This window comes from Vollenhovia emeryi, unplaced genomic scaffold (genome assembly GCF_000949405.1).
Source record: "Vollenhovia emeryi isolate VEMERY1.0 unplaced genomic scaffold, V.emery_V1.0 DF939221.1, whole genome shotgun sequence".
Taxonomy (NCBI): Eukaryota; Metazoa; Arthropoda; class Insecta; order Hymenoptera; family Formicidae; genus Vollenhovia; species Vollenhovia emeryi.
This window is the reverse complement of record NW_011967145.1, coordinates 21894-44364: the sequence shown is the minus strand read 5'-3', so window position 1 is coordinate 44364 and position 22471 is coordinate 21894. Positions and strand designations below refer to the sequence as shown.

At 44.6% G+C, this 22471-nt stretch overlaps 2 protein-coding genes and 1 non-coding gene across 11 annotated transcripts in view; 1 reads left to right on the top strand and 2 right to left on the bottom strand.

Annotated features, from left to right (window-relative positions):
- LOC105560781 (pleckstrin homology domain-containing family G member 5) overlaps window positions 1-15038 on the top strand; it is a 161855-nt gene extending 146817 nt beyond the window's left edge. For 7 of the 8 annotated variants that reach the window (XM_012010189.1, XM_012010186.1, XM_012010187.1 and 4 more), the window contains 13 exons: window positions 392-468; window positions 6687-6963; window positions 7945-8090; window positions 8316-8627; window positions 9267-9416; window positions 9641-9907; window positions 10183-10398; window positions 10764-10981; window positions 11079-11255; window positions 11341-11546; window positions 12115-12347; window positions 12634-12936; window positions 13016-15038. In XM_012010189.1, the coding sequence (XP_011865579.1) occupies window positions 392-468; window positions 6687-6963; window positions 7945-8090; window positions 8316-8627; window positions 9267-9416; window positions 9641-9907; window positions 10183-10398; window positions 10764-10981; window positions 11079-11255; window positions 11341-11546; window positions 12115-12347; window positions 12634-12639 (2285 nt within the window). In that variant the 3' untranslated portion in view covers window positions 12640-12936; window positions 13016-15038. The remainder of the gene's footprint in view (window positions 1-391; window positions 469-6686; window positions 6964-7944; window positions 8091-8315; window positions 8628-9266; window positions 9417-9640; window positions 9908-10182; window positions 10399-10763; window positions 10982-11078; window positions 11256-11340; window positions 11547-12114; window positions 12348-12633; window positions 12937-13015) is intronic. The other variant, XM_012010188.1, reaches the window with a different exon arrangement.
- Window positions 6338-6410, bottom strand: Trnaa-ggc. Its single transcript has one exon. It is a non-coding gene; the product is annotated as a tRNA-Ala (tRNA).
- Window positions 15039-15219: 181 nt separating the features above from the next.
- Window positions 15220-21425, bottom strand: LOC105560778 (leucine-zipper-like transcriptional regulator 1). Of its 2 annotated transcripts, XM_012010178.1 has the most exons (11): window positions 20933-21422; window positions 20436-20744; window positions 19726-19840; window positions 19444-19610; window positions 19118-19319; window positions 18499-18849; window positions 17892-18333; window positions 17637-17815; window positions 17235-17519; window positions 16980-17159; window positions 15220-16855 (listed from the first exon to the last, which is right to left on the bottom strand). In XM_012010178.1, the coding sequence occupies exons 1-10, from the start codon at window positions 21070-21072 to the stop codon at window positions 17043-17045; spliced, it is 2307 nt and encodes a 768-aa protein (XP_011865568.1). In that variant the 5' UTR covers window positions 21073-21422; the 3' UTR covers window positions 15220-16855; window positions 16980-17042. The 2 variants fall into 2 exon arrangements, with proteins under 2 accessions (XP_011865568.1, XP_011865569.1); XM_012010179.1 differs by lacking the exon at window positions 15220-16855 and having other exon boundaries at window positions 17004-17178; window positions 20933-21425.
- Between the last annotated feature and the right edge of the window lie 1046 nt (window positions 21426-22471).

Here is a 22471-nt window from a genome sequence, read left to right as displayed (position 1 = left end):
AGCCGTTCGATCCGCGAACGACTCGCAGCGTTCCTCGCGGGCGTTAAAATATAGAGCGAATTCATTAAATGCGTGCTGAAAATAACATTTGCGGCGTCGACAAAGGAGAGATTGGCGTCCTCGCGCGTATTTTACAGTCACGACACGATTTGCAGAGAACGATTTTATGCTGAATTTAAGTTTTTCTTCAATCGCGAAATTATCGCAAAGTGCCGCCGGTGCGTTGTGAATTTTCAGCGCCAATTCACGGCGAGAAATTATTATTAAAAATTGCGCTGCGTAGAAACTATCAGGATGTAACTGTGAGTGGATGCGTGCCCGTCCCGATTGAGAACACCAGGTATACGTACAGGGATTCGTAATAACCGCAACTCTCGCTTTCTCGTTTCAGTTAAGGACGAAAGATTGAATTCTCGAACGCCCAGCCAAAGAGGAAATCAAAACGTGCTGTTACGGAAAGCCAGTGGGGTAAGTAGCTCTACTTTCGCCCAAGTAATACTCCAAATTGAACTTTACGGCAACAAAATTAAATTAAATAGAGCGACCCCAGAAATAAATTTTTAATTTAACTCGACTACGTCGCGACGGAGTCTCCCGGGATTAAAGAAGAATTTAAGCCGCGGACCGCTGCTGCGGATATTGCCGTGTCGCATTAGCGCGGAAAGACGACGTTACGCTTCGCGAAAGGTATCGACGTGGTATCAACCTCGACGTGTCATCATCATTCAAGTGCGAGAACCTTTGTATCTCCGCCAGACGCTTTCTCTCGGCGGCTCTTTCGCGCGAGATGAGGCCGAGCGTTTTAGCATTTCGCGAACAATAATGCCTGCTGTAGTCTCGCGAGCCTTGACCCGGCGAGGGGAGCAACAATACGGTCGGGCTGACAAAGACAAATCGCAAAACGATTCGCCGTAAACAAAGCCACGATGCGAGGCGCGACGGCGCATCATCGGTTTAACGCTGTCGAAAGAGACTTTCCCCCGGGAAATTTTCCTGATGGCGGTGAGAAGTTTTGCGAAAATACATCAAATTTAATGGATGTAAAGGCAATTATAATTTAAATGTAATTATTTATATTATCCATATTCCGATTTAAAAGCAGCGCCACACGCGAATACGTACTCTGGGGGGAAAAAAAGACAATTAGCAACCCATTTTGGGGCCCGCAATTAGTAATCGAATTATTTCGATTGTTCGTCTACTCTGGGAAAAATTTTGACCGTTTTTTTTCTGCAGTTAAGCAACTTAACATTTCGGTTAGTGAAAATTCTCTTTGCGTTACTGAATATCGACAGAACTAATTAAGAGAATTGATTAGTGTTACTTAAAAATCTTGGATATACATAGATAGAATAGTTAATTGCGATTTTTAGTTACGCGCAGTGTTTTACGTAGATAAAGTTGAAATCATCTAGATAAAGATAAGATAAGACATATAAAATTTTATCTTAGATAAGATATAGATTATTTATTTCTAGTTTATTTAGATAATAGATGAAATTATAAGCATTTTATCTAGATGATTTCAAGATAACTGCTTTAAAAAGTAATTAAAGAAAAAAATAAAAACAATTATATTTATAAATCTATTAAAAAAGCAGGATTATATTTAATTGGCTTGTAAAAGAATAATGTACAATTACATTTATAAAAATATTGCAATAGTTGTGCACAATGTATTGAGAAAATTTAATTTACATATCAAAAATTACAAATATTCTAACAGATAATGCTACAAATTTTAATGCTAAATCATTTAGATGCTTTAGCATCACATATAAAAATTGTGATAAAAAAAAACTCACGTTAGAAGCAAATAAAGATTTGAACAGTATGGAATAGTGTGAATCAGATTCAGATATTGAAACCAATAAATTTGAAATATTAATTTCTTCAAATACTAATAATGTTGTACATGGAAATGATAATTGTTTGTATGAATTTCGGATAAACTAGGAAATGAAATTATTTACCAATGATAAATAATGGGTTAAACCTAGCCACGAAATACTGAGTTCTGCTGAATGAAACCATTATCTTAGATAATTTCAGACAGATAACGTATTTTTAAATCTAAGATAAATACGTAGATAATACGTTTCATTCTTATCTAGATAAAGATGAGATAAGGAAACAGTCTTATCTAGATGATCATCTAGATAATTCCATCTAGATTACAGAAAACACTGGTTACGCGGGGTCAAATTCATAAAAGATTAGAGATACGAACAATCGAAATGATTCGATTGCTAATTGTGGGCCCCAAAATGGGTCGCTAACTGTCTTTTTTTCCCCCCAGAGTATACGCGACCGAGCGTTCTCCTTTATTCACGTACACACGATCCACAGTGTGAGTTTCTAATGGATGTACCGTGCAACACTAATTTTTCGATTAAAATTTTCCCGTATTGCATATTCGAAATTGTGTCCCGGCATTATTGTCCCGGCTGCGAATTCCTAGCGCCGCGGTTTACCATTGTCTTCGCCGAACGCCCCGCTATTGTCCGAGCGACAATTACGAGCGTTCCGGCTTGATTCGCGCAACTGCAACGTGACATAGGCCATACCTCATCCGTGCCGGATGCTGCCGGATTAATCCGCTCGGTCAGCAACGTAATCTGTCGCGTGCTCGCGCCAATACAGCGTCGCGCGATCCGGGGGCAAATAAAGCCGATGAATTTCAATCTCGACGAGGGCTGAAGACGGTAGAACAAACACGCGTTTGACCCGACGCATCTCCGGCCGTCCGTTTCTCGACGCGTTTTCCGCCACACGCGATCGAATTCAGGAGATAAAAAATTATTTTTTAAGTAACTTTTAAGTAACTTAGTTACATTTATTTGTTACCGTTATGGCTACTGATTTTCAAAAGTGACTCGTTATCGTTACCGTTACTTAAAAAATAACGTCACTTTTTTGTTACCTTTTTAATTCTGAAACGAGGTCAGACAAACTAAAACATCCACTTTTGTAATAGTTTTTTTACTAACAAAGATATTGAAAAAACGATTGTTTATTTTAAAGTCGTGAAACCGTGAAAAATTTAAGGAGAGAAATTTTAAAACGCTCGAAAGATGTAAATAAAAACTTTTGATTTCTATAAAAAAGTATGAATTAACTAAAGTTTTTTATTGTACTCTCAATCTTTTGTTCAAATTTTTAACGCAATAATTTTAAACTCATCTTAAACATAACAATCCATGATAACAATATATTACGAATATCGATCGGCGCCTGAAGATTAAGTTATTAAAAAACTGTAACTTCACCCTCGGAAAGGATTTCTGTTAACGAAACAAAAAATATTCTGGACGCATTTATATTTCTCACAACCTCATTTAGTATAAAAATAAGACAATATCAGAATAAAATCGGTAATTCTTATTCTCCTCTGTCGAATTAAAAAAGATTGACCTACTATATTGAGACGAGAGTAACTTTACATATTCTTGCGTTTAAAATAAATTTTCCCCCATCTTACAACGCACGAAGTTGGCACCGCGATATTCGACAAAAGACGATACTTACTATCATTTTATTCTAGATTTAATCTAGAATTTATTGGAGTCTCCTTAGGGTTACAATCTCTACATTCAACTGGTTCTACGCCTTAGTCTAAACTCCTTTCTTTATAATAAATATGATTGGCGCTGTATCGATCCTATTTTATGACACATTGAAGTGTGATAGCATTGGATCCGGACATTTTTTCTGTGGGTGTACGTTACCGTTACAGTTACGAAAGAAAAAAGCAACGACAACGGCGTTACTTCCATACCCTGGAACGAATTTAGATTTTGCCGTAATTGCGCTTCTCTTAAATCAAATCACGCTCGTATGTGTGTGGGTGAGTTTAAATTTAATTGAATTTTAATGAAAGTAACTTCCGTAGCATCTCTTAGAGCAATGAGAAAGAGGGGCGTCTCTGTAACACGCTTTGCGCGTTTCGTTAATTTTACCTAGTGTTTGTTCCGCGCTCAAAAATTTCAGTCTTTTCCGCGGCTCATGCAGCTCGACGCCGATCGGTTTACAGATTGCCGCTGTATTTTCGGTGTGACGAACGGCGCACACATTAAAGACACGGTAGACTGCAATAAAGGTCCGTTATCGCCGTTATTACGGTGCACCCCCGTAGATGAAATCTGCCCGCGTTTCGCGTCACGTGAAACGAGCAGGCGAAGCGTCGATTACGCTACATTAACGCGTAATACACATCGTGTCGCATTTACGCCGGGTGGAGAGAGAGAGACTTTTATCGTGCAGCGAATTTAATAGTTTGCAACGTCATCTCGCTTGTCATTGATTTATTATAAAACGATTCAAGTTGTACGCTGATCGTTTGGCATTTAGAAGTAAAAAAAAAAGGTAGTGCGAAAGTGCCAGTTGCTTTGTGATCGCTCCCCAGGTTCACAAGTCGATGATCAAGTCGGTATCGATCGTGATTTCTCGGACCGTTTGATTTGATGACGACTAGATTCTTCATTGATTTCGCAAGAAGATCCGCACGATACTTTGCCGATATCTTATTGATGTATAGTCGACGTCTATTAGATGTGTACTGATAAAAAAATATCTTAATAAAAAAAATATTACTTTACTCAAGAAAATTAAAACGTGTATTGTTTTAATTTAAGTATTTATTAAATATCAAAGAATAGATAATTTTAAATTTAAAAAATTTTAATTTAATTTTCTATAAAATGTTTACTAAGATGTAATTTTCACAGCAAAGAAAATTGGATTTCTTATTTAACAAAAACAATTATTTCGTTTAATAAACAGTATTCTATGTCTCATGAAATCTTTATTTGAATGTAGAAAATGTAATGATTTAAATTAATTTACTTAATACAACACATAGATTTACTTGGAAATTTGATATTGTTATTTAAATGGAATAAATATTTACTTCAGTAAAAAAATTAATTTTAAGTAAATCTATTTACTTGGGTTTAAATTAATTTTTTTGTCAGTGTACATATCAATTTTATGTATAGAAGATATCGTGTCGGTGTCGACCAGTTATTGATGATTTAGTTGGTCTCTAGATATCATATTCAAGTCAAATCGATAGATGAAGACGTTGATTCGCCTTCAATATGATGTCTATTAAAATATGACTAGATCGTGGACGGAATATTTTCCAGATATCGCAATAAAATCTTGTAAACCAGGATGGAGAATTGATTTGACCTAACTGGCCACTTTATTAAAATTAGGAAACACACTTCAAAATCTTGTAAATATCAACTTGATTATTGATTTGCACATAATCTCAAGTTGATTTCAATATGATATCCAGTAGATTCTTCGTCGACTTGCGAACTCGAGTCTTTATTAAAAGAAAAATGTCCAGTCTCAGAACTGGATGATAAAACTGATACAATAAATTGAATAATTGTTCTATCAAGAGTACAGCTCCTCGCACGGAGTGTTTTTTTTTGCGAGGAGGAAAAGGGAATTAAGATGCTAAGTGTGAAATTGATTGGCGCGTCGCGTCGAGGAGTAACGCGTGCGGCAGAATATGTCGCGTTTTCCCCGCGTGTAACGCGTGTAATGCATGCAAGCGTAACGAGAGCGATTTGTCGCGACGTTGGCGGTGACGCTGGACGGCGAAGGGATAGCGTTAATAAAACCCGAGACGGGTTTCTCTTAACGGGTCGCGCCCGGTGTTGGGGCGCGATACATTATTCATGGCGGCTACCAACACATCACACACTCGATAGAGGATTACACAGCGCGATAACTGAACGAGCAATTTCTAGAATGTTGCCTTCGCTCCGAGAAGCCTTCAGCCTTGATGTACGACCGCGGCATAATCACTTGACGAAGCGGACGCCAGTTTCCGTTGGAGGTCTCAATAATTTGTCCCGATCGTTTCGCGGACAGGACATTTTACCGCCGAATGTTCGACGACAATGGCGGTGTTCAGTGTATTATTAGATTAACACCGTGTGCGACAAGAGGCTTGTTTTCTATTGCTGGTGACTGGTTCATAGTAATTAATAGGGGTGTATCTTTCGGGGAGGTGGGCACTAATCGCGCCACTTAGGACTAGGCCTGAATTCGAGCCTGGGACCTTCCGCTCGCCGGGCGAATAGCTCTTCCAACTGAGCTGTCCAGGCCCACGCTCGAAATTCTTCTTGCTCCCCTGCTTTATCTTACTAAATAAAGTAGGAATGGTATACTAGCAGCACTAGTGCAATGGCAGTATTCGGGGTATTAGATAACATCGTGTGTGAAAAGAGGCTTGTTTTCTATTGCTGCGCTGGTGAACGGTCCGTGGTAATAAATAGGGGTGTATCTTCGGGGCGGTGGGCACTAAGCGCGCCACTTAGGACTAGACCAGGATTCGAACCTGGGACCTTTCGCTCGCCGGGCGAATGCTCTTCCAACTGAGCTATCTAGACCCACGCTCGCAATGATTCTCGCTTACCTACTTTATATTGTTGAATAAAGTAGGACTAGTATACCAGCAAAACTAGTGCAATAAATTCGAGTAAAACAAGTATGTGTTCTCTCATTCTAGCTTACCGCGCTAGTTCGCCAGTACAGCGATAGAAAACAGGTCTAACGTGAACGTAGCGAAGAGGAATAAACTTCCTCCGACGCGCTTCTTTTCCGCACCGCGTCGGATCCCTCGGTTCTAAACTACTAGTTGAAGACGAGCTTTATTTCCCCGCTAGAATTATCGGAGTCGAAGCGGTCGTTTCTTCAGCGTTTCCACCGAAGACACGAACGCGGACTCTGAAATTGGCGCTGGCACAACGCTCTCTTCCGGCCGGAGTTCCGCAGGAGCCACAGGACTCAAAGCCAGTAAACAGCGGTGGAGCGGGTTCTTCACTAATACCAAGGGTATCAAGATGGATCTATTGACCGCCCAACTGGACGAGTACAACAAGCATGGCGTGCCGAAATTAACGAACGTTCATTTACAGTGCGATGTAACGATCAACGAAGAAGGTACGATCCCCGGTTCTCTGCACCTCGATTTTCCTCCTCTCTCTCCTCTGGCGGACAAAAATTCTACAAATAACTACAAAAAATGACGTGAAATAAAAATTTGTCGAAACTTTTATATCTTCGTTGAAACATTTATTTTTTGTAAAAATATCTACGAATTAGCACATTACAATGTTCTCAAATCAAGAAATTATCGCAAGTGGTGTTTCATGAAAATGTACAGTTTTGTAAAAATTAGTACAGAACTTTACTGGTTTTTTAAAAATTTGAAGAATCAAAATGTCCGCTTACTTGTAGAATATTACAAAAATTAACAAAAGTGTTCCGATTCTAGCGATTTCATGTTGATTTTTATAAAGCTTTGTTAAATTTACGTAGAATTTCTTAGACTCTGGTCGTTATATTTTCTCGAGTTTTGTAGAATTTTGTAGAATTACTTCCGGCAGGATCCCCTCCCATCGAGCGTCCCGTGAAACGCGAGGACTCGAGGTGCTGGTGATTCCCGATGATCCGGGATAAAATTAACGCGGGCGCGCCCTTCCTTGGAAAAACATCCTTATCCCGCGGAAGAACGTTTAAACTCTCCTTTCCGCCTCCAGCTCGTTACATGCAGACGAAATCGGCGAAGTTTGCGCATCTCTTTAACAGCCGCTCTTGGAGCAGTCGCGTTACTTCTCGCGTCTTGCTTCTCCCATTTCCCGGCCTCGAGTGCGAAAATGCGCTTATTTGAGTTGGGGCGAGATTAATTCCGGAGTATCCCCGAACGGGGTGGCTGATCACAGTTTTATAATAGAAATTTTAACGCTTAGCGTCGCAAATTGAAAATCGATGGTGTTTCTTATCTTCAGTAAAATAGCTCGGCGCGTGATTCTCCGCGGAAAAGTGCGATTTAAAGGATCCTTTTTTTCCGTCCTCGGGGGGGGGGGGGAACTCTTTCTTTTCATATTATCTCTATAGAATAAAAGGAACGTACTCTTTCAGCTCTCTACAATTTAGAGAACGACTGGCGCGATATCGTCGAGAATTCACAGATGCTCTCGGAGAAGCAATCGCAGCAGCAAACCGCACTCTGGGAACTGGCTGAGACCGAAATGGCCTACATCAAGACATTAAAGGTTGTGACCGATGTAAGTTGAAGCGTCGACGTACTTGCCACGTTTTCTGTTTTTTTTTTCTTTCGCCGAGACCAGACTCGTCAGGCCGATTAATCCGATCGAGACGATTGAGCTGATAAAACCGCTCGATGCGCGAAATGTCTTGTAACGTAACTCGCGTGGATGAGGTCTCGTCGGGAGATTAGAATTCTCGATCTCTTTCGCCGAAAGTGACGATCGCCGTCTCTGATATCGCAGCTCTTCATGGCATGTCTCTGCAGCCTGCAGGCCTCGAACATCCTGATCGAGGTCGACAGGCTGAGGCTCTTCAGCAATATACCCGATATCTACGCCGCCAATCGCTACTTCTGGGCCGAGTATCTGCTCACGATGGTGAACGCGTCGAGAGCGAGCGGGCAGCCGCTCGATCCCGGCCACCTTCTGCTGGGCTTCGAAACTTTCGAGCAGACGTTCGCGCCTTATACGAGATACTGCGCCGAGCAGAGCAAATGTCAGCAGTATTGCAAGGATCGGCTGAACGATAATCAGCTTTTCACGGCGTACTTGGTGGTATGTACACTCCCCGTTAATCGCTCTTGCTTCCGTTGATTTGCTCTCGCAAAGTCAGCTACTGATCTTATTACTGATCTCGGTTAATTCATCCTGGAATTAGCCATCGTGCAGCTCGCGATTTTAATTAGGCTGGTTTATGCAAGGTAACTGTTAACTTATGCCGGGATCGGTAAAAATTGTCCAGTCGCCGTTAAAAGTGAAGAGAATAATTGACTGTAATTGGTTACGGCCTTGCATAAACCAGCCTTTCTCACCTAAGGCTGATGTTACATTTGTATTGTCGTACGACAAAATTTTCAAGCGCGTTGATTGGCCGCGGGAGAGAAAAGTTCTGGGGTCTCCAGAAATTTTCTTATCCGCAGCCAATCAACGTGCTTGAAAACTTTGTCGTACGACAAATGTAATGCCAGCCCAAGGAGACAAGAAACGGGCAATTTTTGAGTTCGTTTAAATAAAAAGACCTCTGCAGCTGAGGTTCTTCAAAGTTCGCCGATCAATATGACAAGATATTAGCTTACTAATATCTTTAACGAACCGTCATTTTCATAAGAGACGTAAAAAGAGCTCGGCAGAAAAAAATAGAGAGATGGCAAAGTATATTAGAGACCAAGAGTAGCTGATATCTCGTCATTACAGTGGTGCGAGACGCAAAAGGACTGCAACCGATTGAAACTTATGGACATACTAGTGATGCCGATGCAGAGGCTTACCAGGTATTCTCTCCTGCTCAAAGCCGTCTACAAGAACACGGAGAACGAGGATCAACGCGCGGAATTGATACACATGGTAAAAGTTGCGCTTTTTCCCCCAATTCCTACGTCAGTGCACTTGCGATGCGCCCAGCTTCTCCGTAGGCGTAAGCTAAAATACATCTCGTAAATTACGAGCTCGGCTCGCTCTCTCGCTTGAAAATTCTTTGCAAATAGAAATAGAGAGGGAGGAAGAGAAGACGCGCGAGGAGAAGCGCAAGGGCGGTTGTTTACGTTCGATCGGGTTCGTTTTGCGTCCAGATCAAGTCCGTGGACGGTTTCGTGGCGTCCGTGAACGCGGCGCTGAGGAGGAACGAGGAGGCTGCTCAACTGGTCCACGCGGCCTCGCGTCTCGAGTGCTACGACGTCGTGGAAACCAAAGGGCTCGACGAGGAAGTGGAGAAGCTGATAAGGTTGTACAGCAATCTTGATATTACTACAGCGCCGATGCCCGGCTGCCCCAAGGATAGTCCGAGGACCCTTCTTCGAGAGGGAGACTTGAAGTTAAGAGACGCCGCCACCAGCAAGGTAGATCGATAATGTTAACTTATTTACTCGATCGGAAATTGCTTTTATGTCGCGTTCAGGAAACGTACGCTCGAAGGAAGAATATGCGCGACTTTGCAATAATTATCTTTGAAACAAAAGCAAATTGTTTGCGAAGCGGTTCCTGTAAGTTTTGCCGATTCTTCATTTCTTTGTGTAAACAACAAGTGGAGAGTCGGTCGGATCTACCAACTAAGAAAAACGCCGAGACGCAGATGTAGGGAGCTAGATACCGCTCGCTAATTATCTCCTTTTAGATGGAGGTGCACGTACTACTGTTGACCGACATGCTGCTGATCTGCAAACCGTCGACGAAGAAAATGTTAAAGATCATTAGGCAGCCGTACGTCGTCGATCGCATACGGATACACGAGGTCAAGGAGCCGTCCAGTCTGGGATTGGTTTATCTTAACGAGTACGGAACAGTCTCGGCCGCTTTAATCCTTAGCGCCGGTGACCCGAAACTAGCCAAGGTAACTCGACAAACAGCCACCGCGAAGTACGACGGAGTTTCGCGGGACGACTGATTCGCCATCCCTGATTTAGATTCCGTTCTGTATCCCCGCTAACGATACTGGCTTTCATCAGTCGCTTAATTAATGTCAAATCCGTTTCTCCACCTGTCCGTCCTTCAGATCATACACGCGATGTGTCACAGGAACAATTAAGTTGCGGTGGAGCGTAGTTTAATTGACAAAAGTGACACCATAATTGGCCGATGTCGGTGAAACCTGACGGGCCTCGATTTAACAGGCCTTAATGCGATAAAAGACCCTCGAATCTTCACGCTTGTTGGAGCGAAAATTTCGTCTCGAGCTAACGGCACCGCTTCTTCCAGTCGTGGATGGAATCCTTGAAACAGGCCCAGCAGCAATACTTATCGATGAAGGTCCCGTCGCTCGGGGAACCCGTGATGAATCTGGCGTCGGTCAGCAGGCAACCGAGCACGTTGGGCGACGGCGAGTTCGAGGTGGAGGAATACGATAACGCCTTCCCAAGAACTCCGCGCGGCAGTAGCAGAGCCTCGCACGTCAGCAGTCTCGCTCACAGCCACAGGTACGTTCGTCAACGAGGGAAAAAGAATATGTATACGTTGAAATCGAAGACAATTTATCGTCCGTGCGACTGTACGTAACGAGACTCTCATCTCCAGCGGTAGCATGGAGATGGAAGGTGCGTCTCCAGGCAGCAGCAGCTTCCTCCCGAGCTACAACCCCAGTAGAAATGTCAGCGTGGAAACGAACGAGCAACCGCGAGCGTCGAGCTCGCTGTCGTCAGAGGAGGGCGGCGAGTCCAGCTCCGGGCACAATCATCGATCTATGCACGTGAGGTGAGAGTGAGTGAATCGATTTCGCGACCCCACGGTGACCGACGAATATTAAATCCCTGCTAAAGCTAATCCGTGAATCCACCAGGCGCTCGCTAATGAGTAAATCGCCGACGCCGAACACGCTGAGCGTCCAAGTGCCGTACTCGACTCTGGGTCAGTCGCTGCCTAATCTGACGCTGGCCACTTCGCCGCAGACCTCCACCGTGTCGCCGACGCCGCCGAACTCGTTGCTGATCGTGCCGCAGATGACCAAGAGCAAGGACACTCTGCTCTCGCCTGGACACCGAGGTAGCAATTACCGACGCAGAACCCGCCGCCTACGTTTGTCACGTTCTTCCGAGGCCGAGGCCTTTTCGATGACGGCCCTCTCTCACGCGACGTAGTCACGCACGTAGATGCACGCAGATTAGATCATAACGTGTAAATTACTATCACAAGTGGGGATCGCCGAGCGCTCCTCCACTTCGAAACCATTTTAATGTCGTTTGCTTATTAGAGATAGCGGAATTGTCCATCCAGGGCGCAGGCACGAGAGAAATGTAACATCAAGGTTGTAACGTAGCTTAGTACGTTATTTGATTTTATTGGACGTAAAATATTTCCACACGCGACAGCTTGACGGAGCTGTTTTAAATGCAAAGATCGCGCTCGAAAGCTTCGAACAAACTTTAGTGAAAATCCTGTTTTTGTTTTTTGTTTTTTCTTGACGAGAGAAAGCATGAGAGAATTCTCTCCGAGTATTCGTCCTATTAACTTCAACTCTAATTTATCTCATTTTTACGGAGTCTACAAAGCATTTATCCGCAAACAAGAAAGATGTTTTTAAGCGAGTGCTCACGTATCGGCGATATGCCACCAGGTATATCCTACCCACCGCCGTCGCCGCCGCGAGGTGCTCTCAGACGGGGGTTCGCGTTACCCCAATCTCGGAATCCACCTTTGATGAAGACGAGACACGTGAACGCGTCTCTGACGCAGCAACCGGCACAGATGACCGTGGCCAATTCGGACACCGAGGTGATCGAGGAGAGACGGAGACGGCTGGATCCCCCGCAGAGAGTACCGTCGACGAGCAGTATCGTCGAGGAAAAGGTATACGATTATTAATTCTCCGTCAGCTCGCACCTTCAGTCGAGAGCCCAGGACATTTTTGTACAACAGTTTGTGCTTAGAATTAGATTCGCAAAGTGAAATTGGCCTGGTATCGGGCCGGTCAAAAAACGTAGATTAACGAATCTGAGATTGATGAACTGCCATTATCACGTAAAAATGCGGAACGAAGACACATCAAATATATTGATTTCAATTCTTTCATATGCGTTTAAATATATATATTTTTTAACGTTCGTCACTAACTAGTCGCTGTTATTACTCGTAGAAATGACCTGCGAATTGACCTGAAAGAAGAACTTCCCGAACGTTTGGTATGGACCACACCGTCGACATGGATGTACGTGATATGTAAAGGCTCGACGTGATATATAACGCTCGACGTGAAATGTAATGCTCGACGTGGATGTACGTGATATGTAATGCTCAACGAGATGTGCATTCTTCTCTCTATGTGTGAGTGCAGCACCCGCTTTCACACAGAAAATTCGAGGAGCATTGATCTTCGAGGATTGATTGTCTCGCACTCTTTGGAATCCTACAAAGCGAGTCAAACAATACATTACAATCGGTAAGGCGTCATCGGTACGTCGCGTCGTGTCACAAAATGATATGAACGAAAATGTCCATCGTTGTTTCTGCATTTTCAGATTGGGGCCATTCGAAATCAACGTGTGAAGTTTGTACCACGACCGTATCGCTACTTTTATCTCGTTATTTCCTTGTAACTCGTAGATGTCTCTTTGTAATAATTGAACCGAGTCCGAGCTGTCTACGATTAATATCGCAACGTGGCACTGGACAGCCGCGTGCAATATTAAGCGCAGATTTCGACTTGGACTTTTAAGCGACGAACAGAAAGGCCTACTTAGAGTAATTACATTAAGGTTTACATAGTGAATGTAGGGCCGCAGCTAGCGTATGAGACGCCTTTGTAAAAGAATTCATTTAGACGCCTTACGATAGAACACACAGATGTTTGAAGATTCGAAGAATTGAAAATTGATTTCGAGCTCGGAAACCAGGAGTGTGCAAGAGTACAAGTTGGCGTCTTTCCTCCCCTTCTCTCAATGTCGGGCACAATGCCTACCCAACGACCAAAAAAAAAGGAATAGATCTTGAGTACAATTGCCTTGTCCAAACATAGTGCGTTAATGAGGAATAAAAGCGTAGGAAGACACCGAAATGTTTCAAATTGCTGGATTTTAAGTCGCTGCGTTCATCCTAAAGAAAAGCTTCTGTTTGACGTTCGGTGCGATCGACATCGCGCAATTCAGACATCGAAATGGAAATAGCTAATTCGTCGATCTGTTGGCGAAAAACTCATTTCACTTTTCAGTCATTTCAGTTATTTCCATAAGAAAGAATTCGATAACTGTGTTAACGTCAACGTATGCAGTGAAGATTGTAAGAAATGAAAAATGGGCCGTTGCGCTCTTTCTTTCTTGCGCCGCGCACAGCTCTCTGAAATTAGTGAATAGCAAAATAACGATTCATTTAATGTCACGTAGCATTTTAGATGTTGTAATTATAGCAGATTTTTTAATCGAGGACCGGAACGAAATGTATTGTTTAATTTTCTTCGACATATTTTCAATTGTTTTAGGGCTTTTCTCTTCTCTAACGTTCCCCACTCTTCCGGTTTGGACGGCGTCCTTGTGCGGTGCATAATTGGCACATTGGCTTGCGTGGCGGCCTTGATGAATGTTAGAACTTAATGATTTAATAGGTGGGAAGTAATAAACCTCTAGAGATTTTACCCAAAAGAAAGATTATAGACGTAGCGGATGACTGAACGGAATTTATTGCTACGGGGTGTAAAATAAATGTAAGAAAGCTAAAACACAATATGGAGTGTCTTGCGAAGAGATTGCATATCGAAAAAAAAACCGCCATTTTAGAACAAGAACAATTTACAACAACCAATTGCGTTTCAATATCGAAATAGAAATAACAGTTGACTTCGTCCTTTCTATTAAGACCGGTGTATCTCCCTTTACTTGAACTCGTTTTACCTTCCGTTCAGCTATCTCGTTACTTCTGAGAGAAAAGAATAATTGTGTCGAAGTATTGTGTGTCGTCAACGTGTGTGGTCGGAGATCGTGAAGAGAAACGAGCCATAGATGTTAATCTACGTTTCCTGGCGGAACGCTGTTTCTTTGGCGAACAGATAGACAAAGAGCGAAAAGAGAGGAACGCAAGAGAGGGATGTTTACTTCCAAGTACAGACTCGATTTGACGGCATCTCGCTCCAGGATGAGGAAATTGGATCCGATTCTTTCGCTTCGATCGCTCTTCGAACGAAATGTCGTCAAATCGAATGTGTGCATGGTCAGAGTAAATAAGTACTACCTGCCTAGTGATAATATTAGGTACAATAAAAATGCCACCTACCTAGAGATAATATTACATAGAAGAGAAAGATAGAGAAAAAGGAAGAGATACAGAGAGAGAGAGAGAGAGAGAGAGAGAGAGAGAGAGAGAGAGAGAGAGAGAGAGAGAAAGCGATGTGATTTTATATACGAGCTCCTGCTGTTCGGTTCCTCTCGTTCCCTCGATTCGTATTGTTTGCTCTTGTAAACTTGAAAGATTAATTACTTCCACGAGAATACGAATCGCATGTATGTACAATTATATTCGAGATTAAAATATAATGCATAATTTATTAACTAAGCGCGGTCATCAATGTTACCCACCCACTCAACAATTCGCGAACCTCTTATCTTAAACGGCACTCGTGTTATCGTGCACCGCCAACGCTGCGATGTTCTCCTGCAATTTCAGTTTCGCAAATTTTAAACCGCAATTATCGACGAGGTCAACAGCGGCGATACGCCGAATAAATTACAGACTCTTTTCCTTTTGCACGTATAATTTAATTTATTATCTTACATTCGATGAAAATATAGGCGCCGTTTGCAATTTTTAATTTGACTCACACCGATTGGTAGTCTAGATCAACTTAATTTTTCTCTATACTCGCACATTAGTTATAAATATCTCTTATATCAACAACTTTGAAACGTCTGGAAAATATGTCATCTTCAACAATACATCCGCACAATATTCACCTTTACCAATCACTCCAATCTCTCATCTGCATAAAATAAAAATTATCTGTATAGTACTACTTGTATAATACTTAAAGCTCATAAAAATATTCTTGTCTCATATATAATTACAAAAAGATCAACGATTAAGAGGACGACGGAACGACGACGAACGCGAATACATGTAAATATGTCATAACAACGTTGTTTTTCTTTAACACAAATAGACATTTCATGCATATTTTACAGACTCTTCAACGTATATAATAGAAACATGGAAACATACAAGCTTATCATGGCCACCACAATGAGACGAAGACTGTCCTGTAACGAGAATTTATATCGCTTAAGAAATTTGCTGCGTTTCGTAAAATATCGGAACGACTATAAATTGTCAAATTAATAGTGCCTTATGGACTGAGCGTCACAAGTGCTTGTATCGAACGATCGAGCGGTTAATAGCGTCAATATTTTCCAATTTTCTCCAAATTGAAGACAGGCCGATTGAGATCGATTAACAACCCATGAAAATGCAACAAGCTTGTTGATAAAGAGGTGTGGCATCTCATTGGGGTATTGTAACCAAATGCTATAATATATCACAAAACTCGGGTATAAAAGCAGAAGCAACAAAAAGCACAGAGATTACAGATTCTGCAATCACACAGTCGACCAAACTTTAGGCCTTTATACTAAAATAAAAAAAAACAACGGCTCGAATTTAAAAAGTCGCATGCATTCTTGTTACTTGGTTTTCTGCCGAAATACCATTTTCTGTTGTTATACCCAAATTCTAACGCCCTATATATTTAAAAAAATCACAAAATCAGTATAACAATCGCTAGTTACGATATACGCAATAACGTATTATGCCATTATCGGAAGTGACATCAAAGTATCTATCTATGGAAAATGATACCTTGGCGCGTGTACTCCTAGGTATAGATTGTACCTAATATTCCGTTACATGAACGGACACAATTACTACAGTAATATTATGCATCGACTTTCCCACGGTTTTACATCATATCATGCACTAATAGTGTGCAACGAACACCTCTACGACGCAGCTCGACGAAAGTCGTCGCCGTTTCATGTTTGCTGTTAACATAATTCCGATTATGGGAACAGCTTTCTTCGTCGAAGATCCGAAAGAGCGACGGCAGTGCGTCTCAACACGTTGCAACTGACGTAACAACGATGGATATGAGACCGTTGGTGTTGCCTCAGGTCGTGATTACGAGGCGACACGACCGGGCGAGCGGAGCTGCACGCCGACGGCAAGTCTGGAACCGATGCGAACGACGCGGCCGCTGATAACGGCCGTAGAGTCGGCGTCGTGTCCGATGTCAGGCTGGATATAGCCGCGCGATCAAGATAGCAGTTGCCAACATACAGAACCGTTCGTCCTATTAGGATGAAATTCATCCGGCACAGTTCCTAGAACGAGACAACTCTGGGATATCATCGCAGACATAATTCTCAGCACTGCGTATCATTCATAACTCATAAAACGTAGTGATGCTGAAAGCAGTAATTTTTTTTTCTAAACAATCGTACTCACCTTGAAACTGCACGGCGACGATAAATTCCGCCTGCCCGGACGACGACCTGAGGTATAAATCCGTCAGCAATCGGTCATATCTTGACACGTTCTGGCCTCGCTGCGTTCGTCAGCCAGAGCATCGAGAATATCCAGCAAGAGCTCGCGGGCCAATTGCCTTAATCTTGGGAGTCTGGAGACCTGAGGAAAAGCGAATACACTGCGCACGTGCCCGCATGAATATTAACCATTCGTTAATATCGAGCGTTTCTTTACCTTGCTAAAGTGATGAACTATCAGAGTCAAGGCGTACTTCTTCATGTCGGTAGCTTGCATTCTATCGGCTGCTTCCAAAATCTGTATAACGTTCTCGAAGGTGACGTTCATCTCGAGGTTCTGCTTGCAAAACGCCTGGAGCCGATTATTCGTGAAACCGTAGAACACTGGCGCGGTGAACAGATACAGAGAATCCTCGGGCGGCATCGAGACGTCCGCGAAATAAATGTACCTCAGCAAAGAGTGGAATGATTCCGACGACGGTATCATCTCGCCAATTTGTATCTATAAGTTATATTTACAATTTGCACTGCACGTACGAGATAATGGAATCCCGGCCTTTCCTCGCGTAGCAAGAGATTCGTCGTTGTGCTTTTTCTCTTATGAATCGCACGAACTTACGTTCACCATATTATTCTCAGGCATGAAGGATCGAAACATTGCCTCGAAGTAGCTGCACCGCGCTGCGAGGATGGCCTTGTGCGCCGGTATCGGCACGCCGTTCAGCCGCAACGTGATGTCACAGAATTCCCGACCGACGCTCTTCAGGAACGCTTCCATGTCTTGCTCCAGGCTTGTCCCTACCGAACGGACTCCGTGAGATATGAGAGACAAATTGACGGCGCACGGTGTGTCGCGCGTGTACGCGATACCTACCGGTGACGGATTCGTATTCGTACTTGGTGAAAGTTCTGACTTGCGGCATCTGTCGTCGCCTGATGATCTCCACCATCAGCGGCTGATCCAGCGTCTCGAACTCCTGGCTCATCACGATTTGATTGTAATTGTTCTCCTTGACGACGAAGCTGAGACAAAACTCTTTTATGAAGTACAGCTTCAGGTGCACGGCGTTGCGCAACGCATCCAAAACGTTGGCGTGGCTTATGGTCGCCTCGAGGTAGTTGACGCACAGCTGTTCCAAGCGTTCCATATTGAACTGCACGGCGAGACGATACACGTCCATCATGAGAAGTACGATGCGATTGCTCTGCGGGTCCTCCGCTTTGTCGTCCGGTCTCTTGGTAGGATCGATGCGATCAGTATAAATGTAGTTTAGCACCATTTTGAAAGCCTCCGGCACGGCGTCTTGTAATCTCACCTGCAATGTAACGGCCACGTTTGTAAAATCACCGAGGAGCAGGTTCTTAAGACATTTCTTTTATAAGCGAAAGAAGGGTTTGCTTATTGTCACCAGTAAAGATTAAAGATTGAGACGGGAAACTTGTAGTCTGTCGGTCTAAATATCTTAGACCGATTCACTTGCCTCCAGTGGTGGCACTTTATTACTGGACTCCTTGGGCAATTGTTCCATGTACTTGTCCAGCTTCTCGCGCGCTTGCCGAATGCGCGCCCGGAGAAACTGCGAGCGCGCCGCCACCATGGCTATGTGCGCCGGTATCTTGGTCTCCAGCTCGCCCACTATGAATTCCACGTCGCAGATGAGAGCCGTGTTCAGCAGCCTCCCGAAATCGTCGTGCAGCGTGCACTTGGGATACGACGAGAACTGGAAGCGGTACATCTCGGCGGAGCGTATATTGTTGTCCACGGTCCCCCCAAAAATGAACATCGCGTCTCCGATTACGGCGGCGGCGTGGAAAAGTCGACCGGGTGGTACCTGCGCGTGGACGCATTGTATAAAAATTAATCGCTTGTCGCGTTCTTTCATAAAAATACGCTATTGTGAGAGAAAACGCTCGCACCTTAAAACGGAACCGAACCAAACAAACAAATAAATCAAGCTTGGTTCGAAGGATACGGATAAGCGCAAATTTGTTCTATCTATTAAAAATTCGCCAAAGGGTTAGACGCCTGTTCCGGTTTATCATTCGTTGCGAATGATCGGCCCTTCCTAATGCGAATATTCATCTTTGCAAGTCATCTACCTGACTGTCGGTGGACGGTAGGATAACGTTCCACGTTTGCGTGTCGAGATCGTAGCAGTGGAGATCATTGGACAGGGCGGAGTCGGCCGCGCCGCCGAAGACGTAAAGGTGGCGATCGAAACTGACCATCGTGTGACCGTATCGCCGCGCGGGCGGCGGCGGTGCGCCACGTAATATGTGTTCCGTCGATATGCGCGTCCACCTGGAAACGACAAATTTACGGTGGACGGAACGTGAGCCGAGGTCCTGCGGATTGCACCGACACCCAGCCAGAAATGACTCGTCGTTTCTCGCTGGGGCGTGACGCGCGTCGCGACGAAATTTACCGCCTCTCCTTGAAGTGAAACTGGAAGAGACTGTTGGTCGTTCTGGCCCCGCTCTGGCCGCTGAAAACGAACATCGACTCTCGGGCCACCGTGACGGGGAAATTGCAACACGTCGGTGGACGCTCGCCGACCTGGACGACCTCCTCCCACGTCTTGAAGTCACCGGGCTGACGGCAGATATCGAGCGAATTAAAATTTAAATGAAACTGCAACGTGGCTGCATCACGCACTTAAGTGCTCTGCGCATTTCGAACAAATGCGTTAAGTATATGCGTCTCTCACCAATAACGAGATTGTCCACATATCATTCAACCTGGCGTTGCCATCGTAGCCCGCGAATATCCACAGCTTATTATCGTACACAGCGGCGCTGTGGGCAGACCTTGGCACCGGGGTCCTACGGATACATTACAGTTGGACAGACTCAATAAAACGCATCGAGAGGCAAAAGTAAAGTGGCTCGTTCTCCAGCGAGTGGCACATTTCATCTTTGTCCTTCGCCGAATGCAACAATAAGATAACTAATGCCCCGCGGGCAGTACTTTATCTTGTTATCTTGCCAAAGTGTTGCGAAGGCTCGCAAAAAGAAGATGCGTGGAAAGGAGAAAGTGCCAGTGCGAGCCACAAAATGAACGGAACTCGGTTCTCACGATTTAAACGCAAAAGTTCTCTTTAGTAGCAAACGTTTCGACCCTTCTTCGGGTCTTCCTCGGCACAAACTCGTCTAGGCCGAATAAAGCGCAAGGCAATATCTCTTAGGGAATCCAGTGCGCCGTGCGACTTCAGGGTCAGCCTTCTGTCTCATTGTCAGCGTGTCCCTTGCTGGAAAACGCCCGCAAGACAATCGTGCGGGGAGGCTCCTCCCAGTGAGAAGTGATTCATCGATCGACGTCGAATCGACGTCAATTTGACGGTATTGATGTCGATTCGACATCGTTTTGACATCGTTCGACGAATCATTTCTCACTGGGTTGTGACAAAGCGATACTTGCACTCCGATGAATCGCCACTCTATCCACTGGGCGGTCTGGAAGCGATACTCGAACAGATCGTTCTTATTACTCAGATTGGAGTTGGAGTGTATGTCGCCGGTGTAGCCGCCGAATACGAACATCGACGAGCCGTGCACCACCGCCGAGTGGTGGTAGCGGGGCGCGGGCGGGGTGCCAGTGGCGAACGCTCTGCCCCAGGACTTCTCCTTCACGTCGAAGCGCAGCAGGTCGTTGAGCATCCTCTTGCCGTTGTCGCCGCCGAACACGTAAATGGCATCCTTGTACGCCACGATGGTGTGCTTGCTGCGTCTGCGAGACAGAAGAGCAAACGCGGGCGGGGTGAGAGGTCAGTCAGGCTGCGTCGACAGACCACGTCCTCGAATCCACGAGACGTGAGATAAAATGCACAACGGATACAAATCGCGAGTCGTGACGTTTCCGGTCAAACCGGACTCCGGGAGTCGCCGGGCGAGAACAAGTGGGGCGGGGGAGCCTACCTGGCGCCGACGAACTCGTCGCACTCCGGCATGCGCTGCCATCGGTGCACCGTCTCGAACGGGCCGAAATCCAGGGTGAGACACTCGGCGGCCGTCGCTCCGTTGTCCATCTTCGTGCGGCCGCGGATGCGGCGTCTCATTCAACGGCTGCTGGATGGAAGGCAGAGGCGAGGGGGGGGGAAGAAGAAGAAAGGCGAGCCGACGGACGTTGGCCCCAGGACGGACCTTAACCTACGACGCGTATCGGCACATCGTTCCGCGCGCGCGGAAGACAAGAGAGAGCGAGCGGACAGGAACACGGCTCCGCCGGCGTGAACGGCCCGAAGACGCGACTGCTGAGGAAGAAAGAGAGAGAGAGAGAGCGAGAGACGGCGAGCGCCGTCCGGTCTCAAGTCATCGCACGGAACTCGGAGCGCGCACAGGGAACGTCAACATGTGTCGCCGTGTACGCGTAGGTCGGCGGAATCAATAACCGGCGAGCCCCGTCTCCGTCTCTCCCGCCGTCCGTCCCACTCCCTCTCGCGCGCCCCCCCTGGCGGCCGTGACGTAAAAAGTGCTTCTCCCCCGCCTGCGCCACGCGCGCCCGCCGCCACTTCGCACGGTGTCGGCATCAATGAAAATTTGCATACAGCTACGCGCGAATTGTATGTATGTGTTTGCACAGCCGCGGGGGATCATTGAGGGACCGGACTGTGCGCGGCTCGCGACGGTCCTCGGCTTTTCTCTCCCCGTAAAGAACGAATTGTCAACTGAAATTATGCAATTTCTCTCCCCCCCCGACAGCGAAGTCGTTCGCAATAATTTTACGCCGCCTCGCGAACGAGAATGTCGAGTCGCGGCGCAATCGCTTCTCGCGAAAATCACTCGGCAAAAAAAGAGGCGACAAATCTCCGTCAGAGAAAGAAATAGACGTGAAAATATTAGAAAATTTTGTCTGCAACTTTAAATAAACCGTGTATATATTTCGTATACAATATGCGGAGCTACAAGAATTCTTGCGTGCGGCAGAGGACGCGCGGTAAACGCGATCAACAGATGTAAAATTGTCTACAGCGTAAAAAAATTTTATTAAAACCCGCTTCCTCTCTGTATATATTGTGTATATTATAATAAGCCTACTTTTAGAATCGCTCTTTAAAGGCTCGAAAAAAAAGAGGACGGGGGGAAGATCGGTCGATGTTTTTGCGCTGCTGAATCTTTTTATTAGTTTTTACGCCTAAAATAATACCAGGATAAGTTGCGGACCGCATAGCAGAACGTTTTTATACTTGAAACACTCGGGTCAGAAGTCTAATGAGAAAGATATTGGAATTTAAAATTTTCAATTTTTTAATCGTGAGCAATTTGAATTTGGCTTTATAAAATTACAAAATTCTTCCACGCGATTACAGTACGCGTAAAAACAAAGCGGGGGTTTCACGACTTTATATAAAAAACGAAGAGAAATTAAAAATATCGCTTTATAAGTAATTGTGGTTAGGCTTCACATGCTGATATTTTTAATTTCTCTTCGTTTTTTATATAAAATCGTGAACCCCC